The sequence below is a fragment of the Cavia porcellus genome, unplaced genomic scaffold (assembly GCF_034190915.1).
Source record: "Cavia porcellus strain 051 isolate PalLab524CR breed Dunkin Hartley unplaced genomic scaffold, mCavPor4.1 scaffold_49, whole genome shotgun sequence".
In the NCBI taxonomy this organism is placed as follows: Eukaryota; Metazoa; Chordata; class Mammalia; order Rodentia; family Caviidae; genus Cavia; species Cavia porcellus.
Genome location: NW_026947532.1, coordinates 4,800,241 through 4,824,060, shown reverse-complemented (window position 1 = coordinate 4,824,060; position 23,820 = coordinate 4,800,241). Strand labels below are relative to the sequence as shown.

The following is a 23,820-nucleotide window of genomic DNA, read 5'->3' as shown; positions in this document are numbered from 1 at the left end:
TCCTCTGCTAGGTGATGGCAGGAGTTATTGTGGCTGGTCCGGTCTGGTGTGAAACCAGTGTGTGGTGGTGAGGCTGCCCCATTTTGTGTAGCCCGGTTCTCAACTCCTTGGTGACGGCCCCTCCATGCAGAGTGGCACTGTTGATACACCCTGTTTTTTGCCGGCCATCAGGGTAAGGCGTAAGGGCACAGGACCCCCGGGTGCCAGGCACAGCCCCGAGGCTGGTGGTCCCTCAGAGTTGGAAGGACTGAGGGGTGTTTGTCACTTCAGCTTGTTGAGGTAGAGAAGGGGGAGGTGTGATGCACGGCCAGCGTGGCCAGCAGAGCTGGGGCCTGCGGGCGCCAGTCAGGACAGGGGGGCCGATGGCCTTGCAGCCCTGCTCTGCTTGTACTCGGCTCAGCTCCTCTTCTGGCAGCACATGGGGTGGGGCGCCTCATTTTCAGAAGAGGTCACCGTGGTTGGTGCAGAGGGACTGGGGTCATCCTGGCTCCCCAATTTGTGTACTCTGCCACATCCCCGTCCCTGTCCCAGTGCGAGGCTATCACGTGGCCCACAGGTCAAGGCAGCCCGGATGCATGGGCAGCCCACCCTCATGGCAGGATGCAGGCAGGGTCCATCTGTCCGGCCTGCAGCGGTGACAGACTGCCTGGCCTTGATTTCCACTTTGACCTGTAAGTCATGGGCACAGGAACAGGAAGGTGCCAGGGACGAGAGCCCGGAAGCCCAGCCCCTGTTGCTTGGAGGCCTGTTCCCTGCCCGTGACCCTCCCCCCCACCCCCTGCCCCCTACGTTTCCTGTCCCAAGGGGCTCCACAGACAGCCTGGGTGCCTGTGCCCTGTGAGTCTCGCCTTTCCCTGAGCGTGGGCTGTGTGTGCACTAGTGGCACCTCATGCTGGCCTGTGCCTGCACACAGTGGCTGTCGCGTTTCTGTCCTCCTCTCCCCTCCCCTCCCCCTTCCTTCCCGCAGTCACAGTGGTGCCTCTGAAGTGGTCTTTTCTGCTCTGCTCTTCCCCCCACGAAGGTTCTGCCTGTTCCCCCACTGGTGGGGTGTCTCCATCTTGTCGTGGCATCTGAAGGACAGGGACACCGTGCTCTATGCTCTCACTGCTGCGGCTTCGCAGAGTGCGGTGTCTAAGAGCAGAGCACCCGCCTGTTTCCCACTCCAGCCTGCTCTGCACCCTCATTCCGCGTCTCCCATCTTTGTCCGTTACATCCGTGCATCATCGCAGGGTCACCCCGGGCAGGCGGGGATGGGAGCAGGAAGTTGCACCTGGCTGCCTGGGGCCAGGAGAGAGGCCAGAAGAGGGGCTACCCGGTGCGACCCGCACTGCCCCCTCCTGCCCTCCTTGTTGGGGATCTGCACTGTTGCACACATCTGCCTGCCTAGTCCTCACCGTGGGGCTTCCCGGAAGAAGCTGGGTCTCCAGGTGGTCAGGACTCAACCCAGGAGCCATCTGTCTCCACCCAGACCATCGCTACTACAGGGGGCCTGTGCACACACCCAAGATCCCAGTGTCCAGGAGGCCAAGGCAGGAGGATCACAAGTCCAAGGCCAGGGCATATGTAGTGGGCCACAGTGCTGCCCTGTCCAGCATGTGTGCCCACCTACTCTGCATCTCTGGGCTGCTCCCATGTCTGCCACTCAGGCGTCTCGGGTTGCCCTCTGGCGAAAGCCTCTGACTGCTATCCCTGCTTCTGCAGGAGCGACGTGTTTAAGATCCACTGGCTGATGGCAGCACTGCCCTTCACCAAGTCTCTCTCCCTGGTGTTCCACGCGGTGCGTATCTGCGTCCCAGAGTGGTTCACGCGGTGCCTGTGAGCGAGTGGGGGACGGGTGACCCAGAGGAGAAGCAGCCCTGGGAAAGGACTGCAGCTGCCCGACACTGCACCACCGGCCTTGGCACTGCCTGAGCCGGGTTTCCTAGCCGCGTCGTCCCCTGCCCGATGAGGCCTGCTGGGTGTTTCTCAGGTGTTTCTAGGTGTTTCCAGCTCTTCCGCTTCTGCAGCGGCCCCTCCCGCCCTGCTGGGTGTGAAGCATGGTGTTAGCGCCTCCCTGGGAGGCTGTGGCAGCACAGGGATTGAGCCTTGGGAGTGGAGAGACCATGCCTGTAATCCCAGCTCCCTGGGAGGCTGAGGCAGAAAAACCCTAGGTTCAAGCCCAGCCTGCACAGTTTAGACCCTGGCTCAGTAAAATGTTTATTCATGAACCTTTCTTTTTTATTTTTGTTCTGGGGATTGAACCCACAACCTTGTGCTTTCCTGGCATGTGTTTATGTGGCTGAGCTAAATCCCTGGCCTCAGTAAAATTTTTTCTTTCTTTTTTTTTTTTTCCTCAGTAAAATTTTTAAAAAGGGGCTGGGGATGTAGCCTAGTGGAAGAACACCTGCCTAACACACAAAATGCTGGGGTTCAGTCCCAGAACCCCCAAACCCAACCAAAACAAAACACAACTGAGCTTCAGTTTTGGTCCCTCACGACCAACGCAGAGGGCATTGGCCTCGCCCAGGGGAGACCACGCTCTCCCCACCTGTGGATGCGTCCGCCCCCCTTGCCCACATCCCCACTGTGCTTGGAGTTGACGTCATGGGAGAAAGCAAGGGGGCCTGTGGTTACGGGGCGGGGTCACCGGAGCAGGGAGTGGTCCTCCCTAGGGTCCACAGGTAGTGAAGGACGGGGCCATCTTTGGTCATGGAACCCAGGGCCTTCATGCTGAGTTCCCACCCAATCCTTTGAGACAGGGTCTGGGGAAGTCAGCCAAGTGGAGCTGAAACTTGGGATCCTGAGTCAGCCTCTGCGCTGGGCTTATAGGCTCAGGCAGCTCAGCATACAGCTTAGAGAGGAGAGGAGCGGGCACTGCTATCACCCCGAGGTCCCACCGGGAGGCCCTTGGGTGCTCTGCTAAGTCTCACCACTGTATTAAAGAGGCACTGGTGGTTCAGGTGTCTCCAAATGTACAGTGACTTTTTTAATACAGCAAAATTAGCCGAGACCAGGTGATTAAATATAGTTTTTTTTTTTTAAAGTGATGGGCTGGTTTATTTACTGTGTAAGCTGCAGAGCTGTGAAAGATAAAGCTGTGGGCGGCGGGGAGGTTGGCCTATTTGGAAGGTTTTGTTCTGTTTGTTTTTAAGATAGGGTCTTGCTGTGTAGTTCAGGCTCTTGCCTCAGCCTCCTGGCACTGGAACTGCAGGTGTGCCTGTAATTTAAGGAGAAATAGGCGGCCACTGTCCAGTGTGCTGGTTAGTGTCCGAGTGTACCCGCTGGGCCTGGGTGGCTCTGGGAGCTCGGACTGCGTTTCCGAAGCTGCCCGACGCGTCTGAGCGCTCACACCAAGCGCCCACCCTCCCCACTCGCTGCTCCTTCTCTGTGCACTGAGGGGATGCACAGATCCCCTCTGACCCGTCACTGTTGCTTGCAGATCGACTACCACTACATCTCCTCCCAGGGCTTCCCCATTGAAGGCTGGGCCGTGGTGTACTACATAACCCACCTGTGAGTAGCGGGCGGGAGGTGTGGGCACAGAGGCGGGGGTGTGTGTTCGCACATGCATGCATGCCTGAGTGTGTGTGTGTGTGTGTGTGTGTGTGTGTGTGTGTGAGAGAGAGAGAGAGAGACTGCTGCAGCTTTTGCCTACACTTGCGCCAAGGCCCTGGATTCCATCTTCAGTACCACAGAGACTCGAAGAAGAAGCAGGAAGCTGTGGTGGTGGGGATGCCCAGCCTGGGCTCCCTGCTGTCCTGAGTGTGTGTGACACAGCAGGGCTTGGGGCCTGTGCTGCTGTTGCCGCCTCCCCCACTCAGCGATCCAGGCTCGCATTGGGGCTCAGGCTTCCTGAGCTTGGCTGCCCGCCTTTTGTGAGGAGCCGCAGCCCAGAGACCCTTGGTGCCACGGGCCGCTTTTTCCTCCAGGCTGAAGGGGGCGCTGCTGTTCATCACCATCGCACTCATCGGCACAGGCTGGGCTTTCATCAAGCACATCCTCTCCGACAAGGACAAGAAAATCTTCATGATCGTCATCCCACTCCAGGTGGGGCAGCTGCGCAGGTCCTTCAGGGCAGGGGTGGGGAGGGCCGCTCCAGACCTGTGGCTGCTGTCTGGGGGACGAAGCGCAGATCTCCCTCAGTGGGTTGTGTCAGACCCGGACTTGGGGTCACTGCTGGGAGGCCCTTGCCACCGTCTTTAGAACCCAAGTACACAGTGATCTCAGCACAGCACTTCACAGCTGGAATGGACACCAGGGAGTTTCAGCAAGGTGGACTGTGGCAAGGGATGGCAGGACATGTGGGGAGGAAGCCCTTCCCGGGGCCATGCTTACCAGTTTCTTTCTTTCTTTCTTTTTTTAATTTTTGGAAACAAGGTCTCACTCTGCAGTTCAAGCTGGGCTTGAACTTACTGTATAGCCCAGGCTGGCTTTAAACTTGTGACAATCGTCCTTATTCAGCCTCCCGAGTGCTGGGATTACAGACATGTGCCGCCACACTGGCCAGAAGTTGCTTTCTTGTTGGGGGATTGTTCCCAGTACTGAGGGGGGAGCCCAGGGGTCACCCCTACATGCACTCCCAACACACTGAGTCTCTGAGGGAGGAGAGGGCCAGGCGCCTCGGGAGTGTCACGGGCGCCTTGTTCAGCCCCGGCCACCCCCACACACACGCACACACACACTGCAGCTTCCGGGAAGTGCTGAGCGAAGGGCAGCACGGTTATGCTGGGGAGAAGTCAGAGGCCGGGTGTCGGTCATATGGCAGTGGCAGAGCAGCTCCTGCCTCCTGTGTTAAGTGTCAGTGACCTGTAAGTGCTGCATGGGGGCAGTCACAGGCCAGTCTAGCTCTGCACCCACACCAGGTGCGGTCTGAGCACAGCAGACCCTGAGCCGGGGATTTTCTCTCACATGGAGCCCAGTGCCCGGGTGCAGCGAGAGGCACAGCCAGGCCCGGTGCGGCACTGCGGCCTCCCCTGCAGCGTCCAGCATGGTGAGGACTTGATGTGGGTTAGTGCTGTGCAGAGCGCAGCCCTGGGGCATCACAGGCCTCCTCTGTGGGCCATTGCTGTGTCACAAGCCACCCCAACACTTGCTGACTTCAAATACAAAGGCAGTCACTCCTGTGGATGCCAGGCCGGGGCCCAGAGTGGGTGGGGCTGGCATCAGCCTTGTGTGCTCAGAGTTGGGCGGTGCTAGGCCAGGGCATCCTTGAGCCTTCACCTGACGGTTTTCAGGGCTGGAGCAGGGGATCTGGAGGGCTCCTTAGCCTTGTGTGATTTTCCTGTACAGCTGGGCAGTGTTCATTCCTTGCAAAAGGCTCGCAGCTCAGTGTGGAGATGCGGGGGTATGAGCCCCACACTCTTGAGAGGCTGAGGCAGGAGGATCACATGTTTGAGACCAGCCTGGGCAACTTAAAGACTTACCTGAGAGTCTGTCTCTTAATTTAAAAAAAAAAAAAAAGCTGAGGAGCTGGGCAGAGGCACACACCTGTGATCCCAGAATTCTGGGAGGCTGAGGCAGAAGAACCAAATGTTCAAGCCCTGCTTGGGCAACCTGGTGCGACCCTGTCTGAAAAAATAAAAAGGGCCAGGGGTGTAGCTCAGCATGAACACCCCGGGTTCGGTCCCCAGCAGCCTGCACACATGCACACACACACACTGGGGGTCACAGTGTCAAGCCCATCTGGCCATGCAGGTGGGGGCCCTCCGAGTGCACAGAGAAGCCCCGGCAGGAGCAGGGCTGTGCACAGGTGAGCACCCCCTTGGCTGCTGTCAGGACTGGGACTGCCTTGCTCCTGCAGGTGCTGGCCAACGTGGCCTACATCATCATGGAGTCCACCGAGGAGGGCACCACGGAGTACAGCCTCTGGAAGGACTCGCTGTTCCTGGTGGACCTGCTGTGCTGCGGTGCTATCCTCTTCCCTGTGGTGTGGTGAGTGACCCAGCCCATGTGGCTGTCCCCACAAGTCTGGGTGTCCCCAGCCAAACAGGTAGCTGCATAGCTTTGCAGGGTCCCAGAGCCAAGGTTGAGACTCACGTCCTCAGTGAGTCCTAGGTTCAGGGAGTGGGCATTGGGCAGTGGCAGGGTGGAACAGGCAGCGATCTGTGGCAGTCATCGAGCTCATCCCATCCCCTGCTTGACTCGGCACAGTGAGTGGCTCCACACAACTGGGGCTGCAGGGCGGGGCGTGCTCCAGAGGACCCCACGCCGGTGACATCATCTGTTACTGCCTAGAGCTGGATGCAGAAAAGCAGGAGTTTCTCCGCTGACCTTCCCTCTCTGAATGTTTTGATTTTAGGTCCATCAGACACTTACAGGAAGCGTCGGCCACGGATGGCAAAGGCAAGTTTGCTAGCACTGCTACTGGCCACGGGTGGAGGAGGTGGGACAGTCATGCGCGGACAGCTGCTGCCCACGATGGTGGGTCTCACTGCCCGCCCTGAGCGTGCAAGGCTGTGGGGACGGCTGCTGCCTTCGATGGTGGGTCTCACCGCCCACACTGCGTGCTGGGCCTGCTGGAGCCAGAGCAGAGGCCTTCTGTTAGGGGACCGGGCCAAGGGAGCCTGCAGAATGACCCATGTGGGCGGAGATCAGCTCCGCATGTTACCATTTCCTGCACCATTTCCTGCTCCCACACACGGCACCACACCTGCCGGGGTTGGGGCTGGAGAGGAAAGTGCGTCTTGGCCTCGGCCACTGGACTCGACCTCGTAGCCATGTCTGGGGCTGTTCCCACTGGCCACCTTGATCCCGGTGGTGGAGTCAGGACTGTGAGGTCTGTGCTGCCTGCCGATGCTTCCCAACGCTGACGCAGCCTCCTTTCCACTTGCCTCCTCTTTTCCCCGGCCTCCTCTCCTCCCTCCCAGCCCTCCCCCCACCCCCAGCCTCCTCTCTTCTCTGGCCTCCACGCAGGGCCTGGCGAGTGGAGCTGGACTGGGGTGGACCCGGGATGCCAGAACCAGAAGTGGAAACTGAGTCCCCCACCCTCTGGGGTGTGGGACTGGAGAGGAGCACCTCTCCTGTACCCTTCCCTGCACCTGATAGGAACAGGCAGCTTTGTCCCTACTCTGATTGACGAATGTTCCTACTCTAACTTTGTTCCTACTCTAACTTTCCGTTGGTTCCCTGTACTAAGGCAGAGGTCTAACTTTCCGTCCTTAAATGCTTTACTCTCCCTGAACTGCTTTTTCTGAGTGTTCAGCTGAAAGCATCATAAAAATCCCAGGAGTGTTGGTGCACACCTGGGACCCCAGCACGCTGAGGCTCAGGCAGGAGGATTCAGGTTTGAGCCCTAACTGGCAACTTAGTGGCCAGCATTTTATTTTAGAAAGTAGAGTGAGGCTGGGATGCAGCTCAGCTGGAAGGCCCTGGGTTCAGTCCCGGAAGCCCAGGAAGATGGAGCCCAACAGCTGCGCCTCTCTGTTGGTCTGTAACTTGTGGGTTTCTCTCCGCATGCCCCCTTCCCCAGCACCCTGGGCCCCCACCCCCAGCTGCCCAGGCTCCACCTCCTCGTCTGCGCAGGGCTCCAGAGGCCCAGCTTCCTGGCCCTGGCGCCTGAGACCGTTTCCTCCTTGTCTAGCAGGGGGCAGCATGGGGCTGCCTCAGCCGAGCCCAGATACAAAGGCAGGCTGGCCAGTGGGGCTCCACTGGGGAAGTACCCCACACCAGTGTCGGCAGTGCCACTGACTCTTTGATGGGGGACAGAGGAGTATAGGATGGAAGGGTCCTCCTAAAGGCTCATCACCCTCAGTGGCCTCATTCATGCCAAGCTTTGAAAATGGCTGGGCTGGCCTGGGCGTGGTGTTGCGTGTGATCCTAGCACTGGGGAGGCTGAGGCAGGAGGATTGGGTTTTGGGATAGCATGCACTATGTAGTTCAAGGCCAGCCTGAAGTCTGCAGCAAGAGCCTGTCTCTAAATAAAGAAATAACAAAGAAAACAATTGTGCCTGTGCCCAGGATCGAGGAACTGTGCTCCCCTGGTGGCCAACGAGGGGACAGTCATGGTGAGACAGCCTGAGGGGCATTGCAGAAGCGTTCCACCGTCTGTGCCAACTGCTGACTCCCTGTTCTTGGCCCTGTGTGTGCCTCAGTTTATCCCTGTGGCCCACCTGTCCTGGAGCAGCTGGCTCGAGCAGGCTGAGCCTATGAAGCCGCTGTTGAACTCAGGAGCAGTGAGCTGGCCGGGCAAGCTCCCGGGTCCCTAGCAGGCTCATTCTGCATGGCATGGCCAGGAGGCTGCTGCTACTCTGCTGGGGTGGGGAAGGACAAGCGTGCTGCAGGTGATGGTGCCATATTGACGCTCTGGTCTCTGGGTTCTGTCCAAGCAGTGGGGTGCTCAGGGAGCTGCCCTCAGCTGCGCCTCCTCCCCACCACGCACTGTCCCAGTCCCTGGGAGGCACAGCCTCCTGTTTTGTGGGGTCACAGAGGGTGGCTCTGGGCAGCGCTCATGTGGCCTTAGAGGGCCACTTTTGGGCGGTGCTTGTCCAGGGACCCTGGCCTGGCCGTCCTCACTGGTGCCACACCAGTTCCTGCTGTGGACACCCACCATGATGGGTGAACTAGGTGGGCAGGGGTGCACCCCCTAGAAATGGCACTAGACTGCCCCCTCCCCAGTGACCGCTGGATTGTCACTACCACCTGCTGGGGGGCGCTGGAGTGGCTCGAAGTGGCTGTGATGATACGGGGACCTGTTGCGTCCCCACAGTGGCTCAGCTTTTGCGTGCGTCTCTGTGCTCACCGTGGCCCAGAGTGGAGGGTGGGATGGGGACAGGCCCAGTGACCAGCGACCGCATTGATGGTGACAGCACCTTTCACAGCCAAGTGTCTGGGAGGTGCTTCCCTGCAGGGAAGGGGTGAATGAGACCCTGAGGGGAACCTGCAGCATTTACTGCCTACATGCTCTGAGAGACACTGAGACCACAGGGAAACCAGTCCGCTGTGAGTTCAGCGGACTCCAGCTCTTAACCTGCTCCCACCAAGACCAGGAGTGACGGCCAGCAGCACAGTCCTGAGGTTCCTTCCAAAGGCAGCTTCAGGGGCTGGGGATTTAGCTCAGTGGCATAAGCGCCTGCCTTGCAAGCAGGCAGTCATGAGTTCGATCCCTGGTACTGATAAAAAAGAAAAAAACAAACAAACAAACAAAAAAAAACGAAGGCAGCTTCAGTGTGCCATGGTGGCAGGGCCTGGAGGTTCCCTGGCATGAGAGCCGTCACAGGGAGCAGACAGTCCCATCTCCATTGGTTTCCTGCGCAGCCTGCTCAGCACTGGCACCTGTGGCCAGGTGGGCACATGTGTGGCCACCACGAGCCCATGCCAGTGTTGCACCCTGCAGCCTGCAGAGCTGTGGCTGGCCTCACAGACTTCTCAGTGGTGTGTTGCGCACAGCCTGAGGCGGCGAGGCGGGACCAGATGGGATTGGAAGGGATGGGCATTTGTTATGGCCCTGGGATCTTCTAGACACTGAGCATCCACAGGGTGGGACCTGATTATTTGGGGATCTGTGTGACGTTGTCATCTAACTCTTCGGTAGAGCAGGCACTGTCCTCGGGAAAGGAAGCAGCGATGGCATCTCTGTCCATGCAGTGATTCCCACGCCAGGGCTGGGTAGACCCCAGCCTGCCTGCCTCAGTGCTGTCATCTGCAGCTTCGTGGGACACTGGGGGTGCTCTATCGTAGGAGTGGGGTGCAAACCGAAGCCAAGCCCCTGCCGCTCCACGCTGCAGTAGTCCCTGCTGGGCCCAGCAGATGAACCTCAGGGAGCAGAGCGGTGGCTGCCGGCTCCTCCCAAGGCTGAGAGCACAGTGGGCCCCTGCCTGCTCAGACTCTGTGACTCACTGAGGGGTCCTGTTTAGCCCAGGTCTCACTGTGGGGGGGGGGCGAGCTGTGGTGGCCCCATGCTGAGGACCATTTCCAGGTTAGGCCTGGAGACCAGGAGGGGCCTCCAGTGCAGCGCAAGCTGGACTCACAGGTACAGCCTGGTCACAGTGGGCTGTTACTCTGCTAGATGTCCGGTTTGGCCTCTTGGGCAGTGCCAGCGGACAGGAGGAGAGAGAAGGAACACAGACTCTTGATGTGGTATACAGGGAACTGTCACTGTTCCTCCTCTCGCTGTGTGTCTGGAGAACTTGGGGGTTCTCCCTGTCTGGGGCCGGCACCTTCTCCGCAGATGCTGGGCCCCTGGGCCTCTTCTACAACCCTGGTGGCACGAGATGGCATCTGTGAGACCAAAAGTCTTTCTGCCCTGCATACATCTTGTGAGCACGTGGCTGCTGTGAGCGCCTCCTCTTGTGCAGGGCGGCCCCACAGTCCAGGTGCTCAGCTGTCCTCTGAGGTGCTGTGGCTACTGCAGAGACCTGTGGACAGCCACCGAGAGAGGACATGTCACTAGGCCCCGACCACAGTGACTTTTGCATTTCTTTTTGTCACCAAACCCTATTTCCATTGTTTTCCTCCACTTGCCACCCAAAATGTCACCAACCCAGGGACAGGTTCTTCCTGTTGGGACAGTGTCAGGCGTTGAATGTGGCCACATCCAGGCAGAAAGGTGTGTGATTGCTGGTGAAGCTGTCTTGAGCCCCCAGAGGCTCATCCCTGTCACCGGCACACTGCCTGTCGTTGTCACCATCGTCATCGTCCTGCCTTTCCAGCACGGGGAACCAGGACATTTGGCCACCTGGCGGCCCATGTTGCCGACTCTCTAACAGTGCTGTGACCTGTGTCTCCTCGGGCCTGAGCAGCCTGTGCTCCCGCCCGCACTGCTTAGCACATGACTGCCGCCAGCTGCACCCTGCAGGTCGCTGGGGTGCCCTGGGAAGCACAGGCCTCCCATGAACCAGGCCAGGCTCCCGGCAGTCTGGCCTTCATCCACTGCCAGCCATGGCCGGGAGGGGGCGTGTAAGAGCCACAGAGCCTGCTGGGCTGCGGCCCAGGGGTGGCAGGACCTGGTCAGCGCTGCACTGCCCTGCATGGAGCCGGACACACTCAGCTTTGTGCTCACGCAGCGTGCTAGCAGGCCTTGTCTGCCCATGCGTGGCCTCAGCCCACCTTCTCCTGCTCTGAGGCCCGGGGGTTGGATTTTTATTGTGAGGTGAGGTCCCACCGAAGACACCCAGGCTGGGCTCTAATTTGGGACTGACCTGAGTTCTGGGATGGCAGGTGTGTGCCACCACCCTGCTTAATCCACTGTCCATTTTCTTTGTTGCAAGACCAGGTCTTGGGGGGCGGTGTATGTGTGTGGGGGCCATGCAGGCATTGCCTCTCACTGCACCCTGCTGAGTAGCCAGGACTGACTGCAGCACCACCACCATGCCCAGCTGGCCCCTTGTATCAGCCCGTATGGCTGCTTCGCTGCTCTGGTTGCTCCTAAGGTCTCATTTTGCATTCGGTGGAATGTATGGCTTCACTGCTGCTTCATGGATCACTGCTTTGGGTGCCCTTGGGCCAAAATCACTCGTTCGAGACCCTGAATGGTGGGAAGGTGGAGGAAGCCGCTCTGTGCCTGGCTCTGGGCTGCGCTGTTCCCATTCCTGGTCCCGGGTGGCATCTTTGATGTGCATGCGTGGGGTCTCCCCTTACTGGGGCAGAGGGCACCCCGTGAGGGCCTTCAGGCCAATGTGGCCAGGTTCCCGTGTGGCCTGAGCCCTTGGGGCCTGACCCACAGGGTGAGGCCACTGAGATTAGATCGAGGGCCCTGCTGCTGGGCGCATCCCGCTTCTTCCTGACTGTGTGGCTAAAGTTCTGTCTGCACCGTCTAGGCAAGAGGAAGCAGGAAGAGAGGGCCAGGGGGCTGTGGGGTGTTTTTGAGCCAGAGGCTGCTTGGGCCCCTGCTGCTGGAGGGCAGTGCTGGCCACTGCCTCCAGGACCGGGAGCTGTGCCCGACTCTTCTGGTACCATCTGGGTCATTGGAGGAGGGGTCAGGCAGAGCCTGGCTCTCCAGCTGTGAGCACTGTGTCTTGGGTCTCATCTGCGCGACAGTGGCACCGAGGCTGGCTTCTCGTGGAGGTGCTATTCGGTGAGGCTGGAGGAATGATCACTCAGCAAACAGTGGCAGCAGTGCTGCCCTGTCTGTCACTGTCCTGTCACTAGGAAGTCAGCCGGGGCAGGGCAGGCTCTCCCTGGGGCTCTGATAGGAAAACAGCAGTGACAGCACCTCCCGGGTGGGTGTCAGGGTGGAGAGGTGGCTGCACGGCACCTGTGAGGGGACGGCTCACCACTACGGTGCGCTGTGCTCTGCTGTCCGAGAAAGCACGGCCGGCTAAAGGAAGTGATCTGCAGCGGGTGGCCTCTCGGGACCTCCAGCTGGGCCCTGTCCTGACAGCAGGGGGCCACCTGGGCCTCCTCAACGCCTTTCCAGGTGGTTGTGCCACTCACCCCATGGTGACCACTCACGTCCACCCAGAGAGGCCCCCTGTAAGGAGGGCAGTGACCGATCTGTGCCCCCCTGTGGGGCGTGTTCCTCTCCTCAACTCATTCCTTGACCATATTTGCTGCTCCTCTGAGGCGGGTCAGAAATAGCCCGCTCCCAGGGGAGCCCAGAGAGCAGGAGCGGTGGGGTCTCTGAGAGGGATGCAGAGCCAGAATGGGATTCCCGAGTTGTCTCAGCCACTGCCATAGCCCATGCCGTGGACAGAACTGCCTCTGGACCCCCAAGGTCCCACTGTCCAGCCGGGCTCTGTCACTGCAGCACCCAGACGCCTCCTGGGTCCTGAGGGAACCCCACAATCATGCTGGCCCTGAGGTGGCACTGAGCTGTGTGCCTTCCTGTGCCACCTCTGACCCTGGCTGCCCCAAGGATGGGTGTCCTGTTCTCGCCTTACAGGCAGAGAAGCAGAGGCTAGGAGAGGTTTGGTGACTGACCTGAGGTCCCAGGGTCAAAAACATCAGTGCTTGAGCGCTAGCACGCAACCCCGGGTCTGTCTCTGCTCCTCACCTTGGCTTTACTGCCCCAAGCACGGGGGTGGAGGGCTCAAGGCTGACGCCCGGGGTCTGGAGACAGCAGCGCAGTGACAGCCTGAGGTCCCGGGGGCTGTACTGTGAGGGGTGACGCCCCTCACAGTATGTGTGTACCGCTGGGTTACAGCCGCCTGCCTAGAGCCTTACTTCCCCCCTCCCGAGGTGTGGTGAGCTCCCTGGTGTGATGCCAGTCTGCAGGCCCAGCCACTCTTACCCGCTCTGTTCCGCACCCATCTTCCTCCCATTAGCCTCCACCTGTCTCCTCGGCTGCAAGGCCCTGCCCTGTCCCCTGCCTGCTGGGCAAGTCAGTGGTTCCTGTCCTGCCCACAGCGCACTGGCGCATGCAGAAGGGAGTGCGTTCAGAAGTGTGGATCTGAGCCCGGGTGCAGCTCAGTGGGCAGCACTTGCCTAGTGTGCAGAGCCCTGGGTTCACTCCCAGCCCTGCAAAACTAATGGTTTAAAACAGTATGTAGTGGGTCAGGGATTTAGCTCAGCAGTGTAGGTGCCTGCCTGGCAAGCTCAAGGTCATGAGTTCAGTCCCTGATACAAAAAAAAAAAAAAAAAACATAGACTGGGCCATGGCCTTGTGCTGTGCAGAGCCCCTGGCCCTGAGCACCAGAGGAGACGAGCGACAAGCTCCGAGGGTCCCCTGTAGGACTAGTGCAGGGTACAGCCATCATTAGCCATGCCTCGCTGCTCTAAGGCCTGAAGCAGAACTGTGGCACCTGCTCCTGTCACCACACTGTGGCCGAAGTGGCCTTCCTGGTCCCTGTCCTGCTGTTCAGTGCCTGGGAACGGCAGGTGACACTTCCCTGCCTGGCTGCTGGCTCTGTGTGAGGTGCAGTAGAGTGTCCCCTGGAGACAGCAGGCAGATTCCGGGGAGCTGCAAGGCTTCAGTCACTTGCAGTCTCAGGTGGGTGTGCTTTCCCCTGGTCTTCCCAGGAAGGTTCGGGGCTCCCCTTTCAGCAGCACTGTGAGCAGCAGGGTTTATGGGTCAGGCGTGTGGCCAGTCCTGGTTGGCCACGTGGGCCAGCATGAACAGACATGTGTGTGCACATACACACATGCGCACGCGCGCGCTCGTGCACACGCATGCACATGCAGGCCTACCTCAGGTCAGGCTCTGTTGGTTTGCATGGATACAAAGAAAGGGCAAGAAGCAGAGTGAGAGGCAGGCAACAGGAACGGACAGGGACACGGCACAGCGAAGACCGTGCCCAGCAGACATGAGGCCCTGGCTCCCTGGCTCCGAGGGCTCCCAATGCCATGCAGGGCCCCGTGTCCATCCGAGGCTCCCTTGAGCCGTGTGTGTGCACACAAGTCCCTCGCAGCTCTGGGTGTGTGGGGTCCTCATTCCTGGGTTCAGCCTCAGGACCCCCATCCACACAGGCGCTTTCTCAGAGATGATCTTGCTGATTTGCCCCTGATCCTCACAGTGAAGGGAACCTGGGGTTCCCAGCATTTCTTTTGGAACCCTTAGCTTTGACAGCCTGTCCCCAAAGAATCAGAAGCCAGAAGAGAGGAAGAAGTGGTCCCACCTTTCCCACCCGCATCTTCCTCCAGTGAGTCACTGGGGAAGGCCTGTAAACCAGTCGCCCACTTCCTGTGGGTGGAAAGGTTCTTAATGGAAGTTGGGAGCCCCCACTGTGGTCCTCCTCAACTCAGGGACCTCAGTATCAGGAAGTCAGATGGCCTGGCCCGGCCTGGTGACCTTGAGTGCCCGTGCAGGTGGGACGGAGCCATGGAGCTTGAAAGTGAGGGCTCGTGACGAAGTCCTCAGTGAAAACTGAGGGGAAGCCGGCCAGGTGCCCTGGGCTGGGCTGCATCTGCACCTGAGACTGGTGACAGCCCCAGGTGAACTCTGGGGCCAGCATACTGTAGCACATGCAGGGGCAGCTATCGGGGCAGGTGGGAGCGTCTGGTGGGCAGCGCTGCAGCGGTGTCTGCTGTCCGTGCGCTGCCCTGCTGTGCCACCTGCTGCCCGATCCTGTTCTTGCTGCTGGAAGGACCCACCTTGTGGTCCCCTCTCCGGAAGTGCGGCTATGCCTTCATAGCCTAGGCCGGGTGCCTACGCCTATGCAGTGTTCCACAGGAGGAAGCTGGGCTGAGTGGTGCCGCCTGCAGTCCTGGGTGCTCAGAGGCTGAGGCTAGAGTCCAGGAGCTCAGGGATGACCTAAGCAACAAAGTGAGAACCTGTCAAAAATGAAGTGGGAGCCGGGCGTGGTAGCTCACACCTGTAACCCCAGCACTCAGGAGGCTGAGACAGGAGTATCGTTGCGAGTTCGAGACTGGCCTGGGCTACAAAGTGAGCTCAAGGCCAGCGTGAACTGCATAGAGAGACCCTGTCTCAAAAAAAAAAAAAAAGCAAAAATAAAGTGGGAAAAGATAGTAATGAACTTTGCGTTTTGTTTTTTCTTTTCCATAGCTGCTATCAACTTAGCAAAGCTGAAGCTCTTCAGACACTACTACGTCTTGGTGAGTACACACGGCCTGAACTTCCTTGGTAAAGTCAGCCCAGGCATCAGAGCAGTGAGCTTTGATGGGTGTGGGATGGCATGAGGGCCTGAGCTGCCTGGCGCTGCTGCTTTCTCCTTTATTTTTTCCTTTTTTTTTTTTTTTTTTTATTGGTACCGGGGATTGAACTCGTCACCGCCTGCTTGCACGGCAGGCACTTACGCCGCTGGGCTAAATCCCCAGCCCCGCTTTCTCCTTTATAACATCAGGTCATGTCTCTCTGAATGGAAATTAACTCTCTGGGTCACTTCTTCCTAAATTTTAGTTTTAGATTTGGTTTAAAATGCATAGGAAAGTAGGCAGGCATAGTAGCACACTCCTGTAATCCCAGCACTTGGGAGGCTGAGACAGGAGGATGGCTCCGAGGTTCGAGGCCAGTCTGGGCTACAGAGTGAGCTTAAGAGCAGCCTGCACTAGCAGTGAGACTGTCTCAGGATACATAACCAAGGGCTGGGCATTTAGCTCAGCAGCATAAGTGCCTGCCTTCGTAAGTGCCTGGACGCAGTTGTGAGTTCGATCCCTGGTACCAAAAAACAAAACTAGAATACAAAACCAAACAATGGAGAAACCAACTCAGAGCAGTAATGCGGGCTTGATGTGAAAGCAGTGGCCCTCGAGCCCTTGCGCCCCAGGGTGCTGCACATCCCCTGGGCTCTGCTCGCTCTGCGCCGCCCCTGCCGCACTGCACTTTGCTCTCTGCTCTGTGCCTGTTCAGGAGATGGGCTTGTGCGGCCGCTCCTGGCCGCTCCTGGCAGCCCATGCTTTCCCACTGCTGCTGCTAGAGCGACCAGTGCCGCCGCGCCCTCCTCCAGGTCCCCTGCCGGAAGCCGGTCTTGGGTTGTTTTCCCCTTAAGAATAGAAATCTGGGGCCGGGGATTGAGCTCAGCGGCACAGGCGCCTGCCGGCAAGTATGAGATCATGAGTTCCCTCTCGGGTACCAAAAAAAAACCAAGAATAGAAATTGGAGGCAGCTTTTGTAAAAGCTGAACAGCGGACAGTGGGAGATGTGCAGGTGGCTGTAGGCTGTGCTTCAGACCGCCACACTGTCCCTCAAGGGTGGCAGTTTCTTGGGGATGCCTGGGGCTGAGCTTGCCCCATCGCAGCTGCGGTCTTAGCATTGGCCCTCGAGCCGTGCAGCGAATAGCTCTGAGCAGGTGTTGGCTGCACCAGCAGAGCAGCAGGGACAGCTGACCCACTCGGGCTCTGGCTTGAGTGCGGGACAGTGTCATCCCCGAAAGGAGAGCCTCTTCTGGGCACCAGGCCTGCAGCCTGGATCCCAGGCCTGTCCTGGGCTTCCAGGTCCATGTGTCTTGGTCACCTAGATACAGGAAGGACTCCTGCAGCTTGGCTGGCAGGTGGCAGGAGGCGTCTCTGGTCTGCACCGCAGTTATCACTGGTGGGGGCGGGGTGGGGATACCGTGTGGCCCTGGGTCCTGGACACCAGCATTGGTCTCATCTCCTGCCGGGCTTCCTCCTGCTCTCTTGTCCACAGATCGTGTGTTACATATACTTCACCAGGATCATCGCCTTCCTCCTGAAGCTGGCTGTCCCCTTCCAGTGGAAGTGGCTTTACCAGGTGTGCTGGCCTAAGGCATGGCCTCCGCCTGCCCTGCTCTAACTGGGGACCTGGGGACGGCCACCAAGACCCTCCAGGGCCCAGCTTCTGGGCACTTAGCTTTCTCTCTGCCCACGGGCACTGCTGCGTCCTCTAAACAGTCAGGGAAGAACCGCACTGTCAATGTTAGTTTTCAATTTAAAAATTCTGAGAAGCAGAGCAGAATGTGATTGAGACCTGGAGGAGACCCAGGCTTGCCCTTGGTCCTCCATGGGTGACGCTGGTCACACAGTGCCTGCAGTGGCCTGGAAGTGCCTACCTGCCAGAGCCAGAGCCAGAGCCAGCCACCCAGTGATTTAGACCCCCTTTTCCTTGGAGAGCTCCCCCTGTAGGAAACTGTCGTACAAAGTGCGTTCTTCAAAGGCACCTTGCAGTGTGCTCCCAGCACTCTGGGAGGCTGAAGCAGGAGGGTCATCAGTGCAAGCCTAACCCAGGCAATTCAGTGACTTAGACCCCATCTCAAAATAGAGTTAAAAAGGCTGAGGATGCAGCTCAGTGCAAAAGCCCTGAGTTCTATTCTCACTGCTGTAGAAATAAAAAAGGCAGCAATGGGAGGGCTGGGGATGCAGTCAGGGTAGAGCATTGTCACATGGGCGTGAGGCCCTGCGGCACCTCCCTGCAGGTCTGGGGAGCCTTGGGGGGCAGGAGCTGCCACGCTGCTCTGCACACAGTGGACAGGGTGGGAGGCTCAGCCCAGTCAACGCCTCTGCTTTCTGAGGAGCCGAGTCCAGATCCCCTGACTCGGGTGCTTTTTAACCATGCAGCTCCTGGATGAAACAGCCACGCTGGTGTTCTTCGTCCTGACGGGGTACAAATTCCAGCCGGCTTCGGACAACCCCTACCTGCAGCTGTCTCAGGAGGACGAGGACCTGGAGATGGAGACAGTGTAAGCTGCCCTCCTGCCCGGGGCCCACTGCTCTGGGGAGGCCCCTGATTTTAGCAGAAGGACACAGACACCTGGGCCCCAGCTATGGTCACACAGTTAAAAGTGCCGTGTCTGCCAGCCGTTGCCCAGTGTCACCCAGGAAGCACAGCTGGCTGTCCCATTAAGCTCTCTGGAGCCCATCCTCCGCCAGTGCAGAGCTCGGGCACTGACCACCCCTGGAGTGGCGAGCCATTAGCACCTGAGGTCAGGAATAATTCCTCAGAGTCCCCAGCAGGGCTGTCCGAGCCTCACAGGTGCTCCATGTTGGATACCTGAGCGGCCTGCTGCACACGGCTGACCTGCATCTGGATGGTGCCCTGGGCTTGTGTTCTGGGACAGGGCCATCATTTTCTATTTGCTCAGTGTGACCGAGTCTGCTAGGCCAGTTCAGCCTGCACGGTGATCGGCCTTCGCAGGGCTTCTCCCTCCTCAGCTCTGGGGTCCCCTGCTGTTCACGGTCCAGAGCGGAGATGGCCTCGGCCACTACAGGCCCTGCTGGGGCCTTCGTGCTGGGCCTCACCCCGCAGAGGAAGAGACATGGGCTGTTTGCAGGTAGCTGGGCCACAGCTGTCTGTCACAAGCAGTGAAAGATACACAGATGCCAGCCAGCTAGTGACAGCTGTCCCTGCCCCTCAGGAAACCTGGCCGGCTGCCTTGGTCCCTGCCGAGCCCACAGCTCAGTCCCCAGCATCACACAGGTCCCCAGGACTGGGGTGAGGAGCTGGAGGGCTGGGCCACAGTGTCCCCCACACTGCCAAGCTGAACCCCAAGGATAGCCTGGCGGCAACACCAGATCCTCCAGCCCTCTGTCAGCTGCTGCGTCTGGGCACGAGGGTCCCTTTGTCCCATGAATTGTTTTTCTTTCTTGTTTGGGCCTAAGCATTTTCTGGGGCATTTTAGATATACATGGTGATCACGCTCACCACAGAGGATCTGTGCCCCCATGCGTAGAACTGGGTTCTGCTTCCCCTCCCCTCCCCTCCCCTCCCCTCCCCTCCCCTCCCACAGCCTGCCTTCCCCTCCCCACTCACCGAAGCTTTGTGTCTGGTTTTCCTTCCATCCCTCTTTATCCCTTTCCTTCCCTGCCCTCCTCCATGCCCGCCCTTGCCCCACTGCCCATTTGGGCGCACCCTCCCTGCTTCCCACCATCTGCCCGCCATTACCTGTGCAGACGCCTTGGGCTTTTCACAGGGGAGGAACGGTGCACTCATTGGACTTGTGAGTCTGATTCATTTCACACAAGGTGATGGCCTCAGGCCCATCAGTTTCACCAAGCGACTCCAGTTTGTCCTGCTTTATGGCACAGTAGTACTACGCTGTGTATAAATCCCAGGCTTCCGTTACCCTTTGCCTGTTGATGGACACATGGGAGCCACAGTTCATGATAAGTCATACCGCTGTCCGTGTGGGTGCATGGGTATCGCTGTGCTATGATGTTTTTAATTTGTGGGGGAAGATACTCAGAAGGGAAACAGCCGGGTCGAATGGGACCTCCTCTCCTAGTTTTTGAGGACTCTGCACACTGACTTCCATGGTGGTTGTACCTGTCTGCACTCCCACCGACAGTGGAGAGGGTTCCTTGCCCACAGCCCCTCCAGCATTCGTTATGGGCTGATTTCCTGAGAGTAGCCATTCTTTCTGGAGTGAGGTGGAATCTCAGTGTTGTTTTAATTTGCATCTCTTGGAACGACCATACTGAGCATTTTTTATAGGTTTATCTGCCATTTTTACATCATTTGAGAAGGTGCGTGCTCATCTCTCTACTTTTGGGTTGGTTCTTTTTTTTGTTTTTGTTTTTGTTCTTTTTTAATATTGGGGATTGAACTCATGACCTTCTTGCCAGGCAGGCACTTATGCTACTGAGCTAAATCCCCAGCCCTGGGTCTTTAAATTGAAGGTTTGATTTTTTTTTTTTTTGAGTTCTTCATATATTCTATATATTAATCCTTTGCATGAGGGAAAGCTAGTAGAAACTTCTTCCCATTGTGTGGGTTGTCTCTTCACTGTTGATGGTTTCTCTTGCTGTGTAAAAGCTTTTTAATACAATGTGATCTTGGTTGTTGATCTTGGTCATGTTCCTTGTGTGATCAAGGTTTTGTTGGTGAAGTCTTTGCCTACACCTGTGTCTTCAGGAGTTGCCCCTGTTCTGTTTTGTCTTCCACCAGATTTGGTATTTCTGTTTTAATATTTAAGTCTTTGATCCATTTCTGCTTTAGTTTGGTGCATGGTGAGAGACATGGGATCTCTAATTTTCACTTTTCCCAGCACCGTTTTATTAAAGAGGCTGTCTTTCTACCAATGGAGGTGTTTATCCATCTCCTTTGTCAAAGATAAGGCACCTGAGTATGTCTGGAGTTGTTTCTGCGTCTTGTAATGTGCTCCATTGGTCCTTAAGTCTAGTTTTTTTTTTTTTTCCATACCATGCTGCTTTAACACTGGCAGCTCTGTAGTATAACCTGAAGCTGGAGATTGTGCCCCCCCTGCCTTCCCCTTGTTTCCCAGAATTGTTTTTGCTCTTCAAGGTCTTTTCTGGTTATGTGTGCATTTCAGGATGGTTTTCCTCTAGTTCTGTAAGGTGTGCTGTCAGGAATCTGACTAGGATGGGGTTCAGTCTGTGTAACAGTTTTAGACGTTTGTTGACCCCAGATCTGTTTAACCCTCACTTTGCTGTCTGGGCAGCTGACAGTGTGTGACGCTGGTGGTGGGTACTCCAGCAAGGGACTTTAGGAGTGCTGGCGTCAGGCAGCAGTGCAGGGCCAGGTGTCCCCATGGTGGCCCCTGTGAGGCTCCCACAGCAGGGAGAGGTGCGGGTCCTGCTGGGTACGGAGGAGGAAGTGAGGCCCGCAGCAGAGGAGGCCACCGGGCCCAGGGCTTCCTGCTCACGAGGCCTCTCTCCCTGCTCAGGGTGACCACATCGGGGGCGATGGAGAGCGTAAAGAAAGTGAAGAAGGTGACCAACGGCCTGGTGGAGCCCCAGGGTGACTGGGAGGGCACTGCATGAGGCGCAGGCCCTGCAGACGCTGCCGCCGTCGGAGAAGGCCAGTGACTCCAAGCGGCCCTGTCGGGGAGCGGGGGCGGCCCAAGCAGCGGCCCCGGAACACAGCGCACGGACCCTACTTGCAGACTCGCTGGGTTAACTGGGCCTGCATGGGCCCATGGTACCGGCAGCCAGGACTGGCCTGCAGGAGAGGACAGGGTCAGCCCTGGCTTCACCTCTTCAATCGGGAGCTCTGGGGTTCAGGCAGCAGTGACCCCGAATATGTGGAGCCGAGAAAGACGCACCAGGGACGCAGACACGGCCAGACAGCACCAAGGACACGGGGGAAGGACGTGGTGGCTTTGGGGACAAAGGGGAGGGGCTGTGCCGGGCTCCTTCCTCTGGCCAGGCCCTGACCTCCTCATGGGGACAGGGCTGGAACAGGGGCCAGCTCTGTCCTCACCACAAAGGCCCAGGCCGGAGGCTGCCACTGCTCGGCCACAGCTTTCCATGTGGAGGCGGCAGGACCAGGCTGCAGAGGTGCCTCCTCTGCCTGCCGGGCCTCCTGGCCTCCTGGCCTGCCGATCTCCTCTGCCTGTTTGCCTCTGCTCTGGGCTTGCATCTGTGTCTGGGGTCCAAACTGGCGAGCGAGTGGGAGACGTCTCCCCCAAGCTGGGTCTGAGCGGCGCTGAGTGCAAGGCGTCGTTGGTAAAGCTTTGCCCTCCGTGGAGCCGGTGCGCCTGAGTTCAGAAAAGCTGGAGGCTGAGGCAGAGTTGGGCCTCAGGGCACTGCAGTCTCAGGAAGCCCCCAAAGCTCTGCACCCCTCAGAGCAGGGCCAGCTGCAAGGTTGCCAGGAGGAGCCACACTCTCCAGTGCCCCTGAGGGGGAGCAGAGGGGACCTGGGCTGCAGCCAGCAGTGCCTGCAGGGCCTCTCCCAACAGAAGGGCGGTGAGAAGCCGTGGGCCTGGCTGTGCCCCTTCCCTAGGTTCAGGAGCCTAGGAGGCAGAGAATTCCCCGCACCGTCCTCACCCTAAATGATATCGAGGACCACCGAGTCCTCTCTGACCTGGATTAGCACCGGTGCCCCCACCTCCATCCCTGGGTAGGTGGCTCCTGCTCACCCCGAGCAGGGCAGAGGGACCGGGCCAGGGAGCCCGCTGAGAACCGCTCTTGTTACCCTGGCCCTGTTCCGAGTGTGCGTGACAGGGATGTGCTCCGCTTAGCTTTCTGTGCGTAAACAGCGCCTGCAGGACCCACGCATCCCTCACTCCAGGGGGTGCACTTGTGAGCCCCTTGCCCGGGGATGCCAACGCCCAGATGCCAGACGCCTCCCCACCAGGATGGGCCTGCGGAGACCTGATTTCACCCTCTGGGTTGTGTGTGCTGGAGTTCAGACCAGGACCTCATATCCTCCAGCCAGTGTCCCAGCCCACACGCCAGCATCAGAAGGAGATGTCCCTGCTGTAGGTGGCTGGTGGCTGCAGCTGGGCAGCCCTGCCAGGGCGAGGAACCCGAAGGCCAGAGGGAGGCACAACGTCTTCCGGCTCGCATCCCGGTGGTGGCCCTGAGTGCGGGAGGCTCCCGTCCTCTGCAGAAGGCTCCTGAGGGCAGCATGGCTTCCTGGCGGCAGGAAGGTCGGCACCCACTCTGTCCTCCAGCTCTGAGCAGCTGGTGGCGCCCTCCCTGCAGCCCTCTTCCCCGTCCTGCTGCGCCTTCCTGTGCCGTTGTCCACGTCTCCTCTGGGAGCCTGCAGGTGCTGCTGGCTGGGAACTGTAATAAAGTGTGTTTTGCTAGAAAATTACTTCTTGACCATAAGAACAGTCATTGCTCTCTCTATCAGAAGCCAGGGGCTCTACCCCCCGACTGCTTCTTCCCTCCCACAAGGCTTTAAACCACTGGGGGGAGGGGCCTTCCCAGTTGGGGGGCAAATCTGCAGTTTACTCTCCCTCTGAGAGCAGCCCCAGCAGCATTCTAGGTGTTTGCTCAGACTGCGCCCAGTCTACTCAGGCTGCGTCCAGGAAACCACTGTGGAACAAGTCCTCTGCGTAACCCCTCGGTGCCACCCACCTGGGCTGGGGACCCCAGGGCTGTGCTAGGCTGGTTCTGCTAAAGGCCCTGGTGGTCCTGAGTGATCGCGGTGTTCCCTCCAGGCACAGGGGAGTTCGGTGCAGTGCCATGTGTCTCTGCTGCGGATCATGGAGGACATCTTTTCCCGCACTGAGACGGATGTCCTTTGGATCCCAGGCAGGTACATCCAGAGCCAGGCATGTCCCGGAGCCAGGCGTCTACCAGAGCACTTCCTCTGACCAGGCCCTGGAGCAGAGGGGCTGCCAGGCCGTGGCCCTGCATGAGACCCAGTCACTGGGCCTCACTCCAGCTGTCGTGTGTCAGTGGAAGCCGCCACTGCCCCTCCAGCCTGAGTCCACACCACACACAGCCAGCACCCTCTCCAGGCCACAGCCCCTCCCCAAGTTAGTCCTCACTGGCTTCTGTGTTCCTTTCCTCCCTTCGGACCTTGACTGGCTGCCTCTTAGTAAATGAGACAAGTAGCATCTAGAACACGTCCAGTGTTACTCAAGATCCGCACCAAGGTGTCCCAGCAGGCCCTGGACACCTCTCATGCCGCCACCGCCCGCAGGGTGTTTTACAGTCAGCAGGCTGAATGCCCCAGGTCTCCCAGGGCCCTGCAGCGAGGCCCTGCAGCTGCAGCTCCTGCATGGCTGGAGAGCTGGGTAGTGTTCTGAGAGAGCTCGGTGCCCGGGCATAGGCGGGCACCCCCAGCGGTACAGGATGCCGAAGGCACCCACAGTGGTGGGGGTGGGGGGAAAGGACACAGTCACAGCCGGAAGTCTGCAGATG

At 58.7% G+C, this 23,820-nt stretch overlaps 1 protein-coding gene across 1 annotated transcript in view; it reads left to right on the top strand.

The window, feature by feature from the left end:
- The window catches only part of Gpr107 (G protein-coupled receptor 107), a 46,679-nt gene extending 23,917 nt beyond the window's left edge, over window positions 1-22,762 (top strand). The window contains exons 10-18 of the mRNA XM_003470924.5: window positions 1,702-1,777; window positions 3,419-3,492; window positions 3,909-4,026; window positions 5,780-5,910; window positions 6,278-6,321; window positions 15,356-15,405; window positions 16,937-17,020; window positions 17,824-17,945; window positions 20,889-22,762. Coding sequence (XP_003470972.2) covers window positions 1,702-1,777; window positions 3,419-3,492; window positions 3,909-4,026; window positions 5,780-5,910; window positions 6,278-6,321; window positions 15,356-15,405; window positions 16,937-17,020; window positions 17,824-17,945; window positions 20,889-20,985 — 796 coding nt within the window. The 3' untranslated portion in view covers window positions 20,986-22,762. The remainder of the gene's footprint in view (window positions 1-1,701; window positions 1,778-3,418; window positions 3,493-3,908; window positions 4,027-5,779; window positions 5,911-6,277; window positions 6,322-15,355; window positions 15,406-16,936; window positions 17,021-17,823; window positions 17,946-20,888) is intronic.
- The last annotated feature ends 1,058 nt before the right edge of the window (window positions 22,763-23,820 follow it).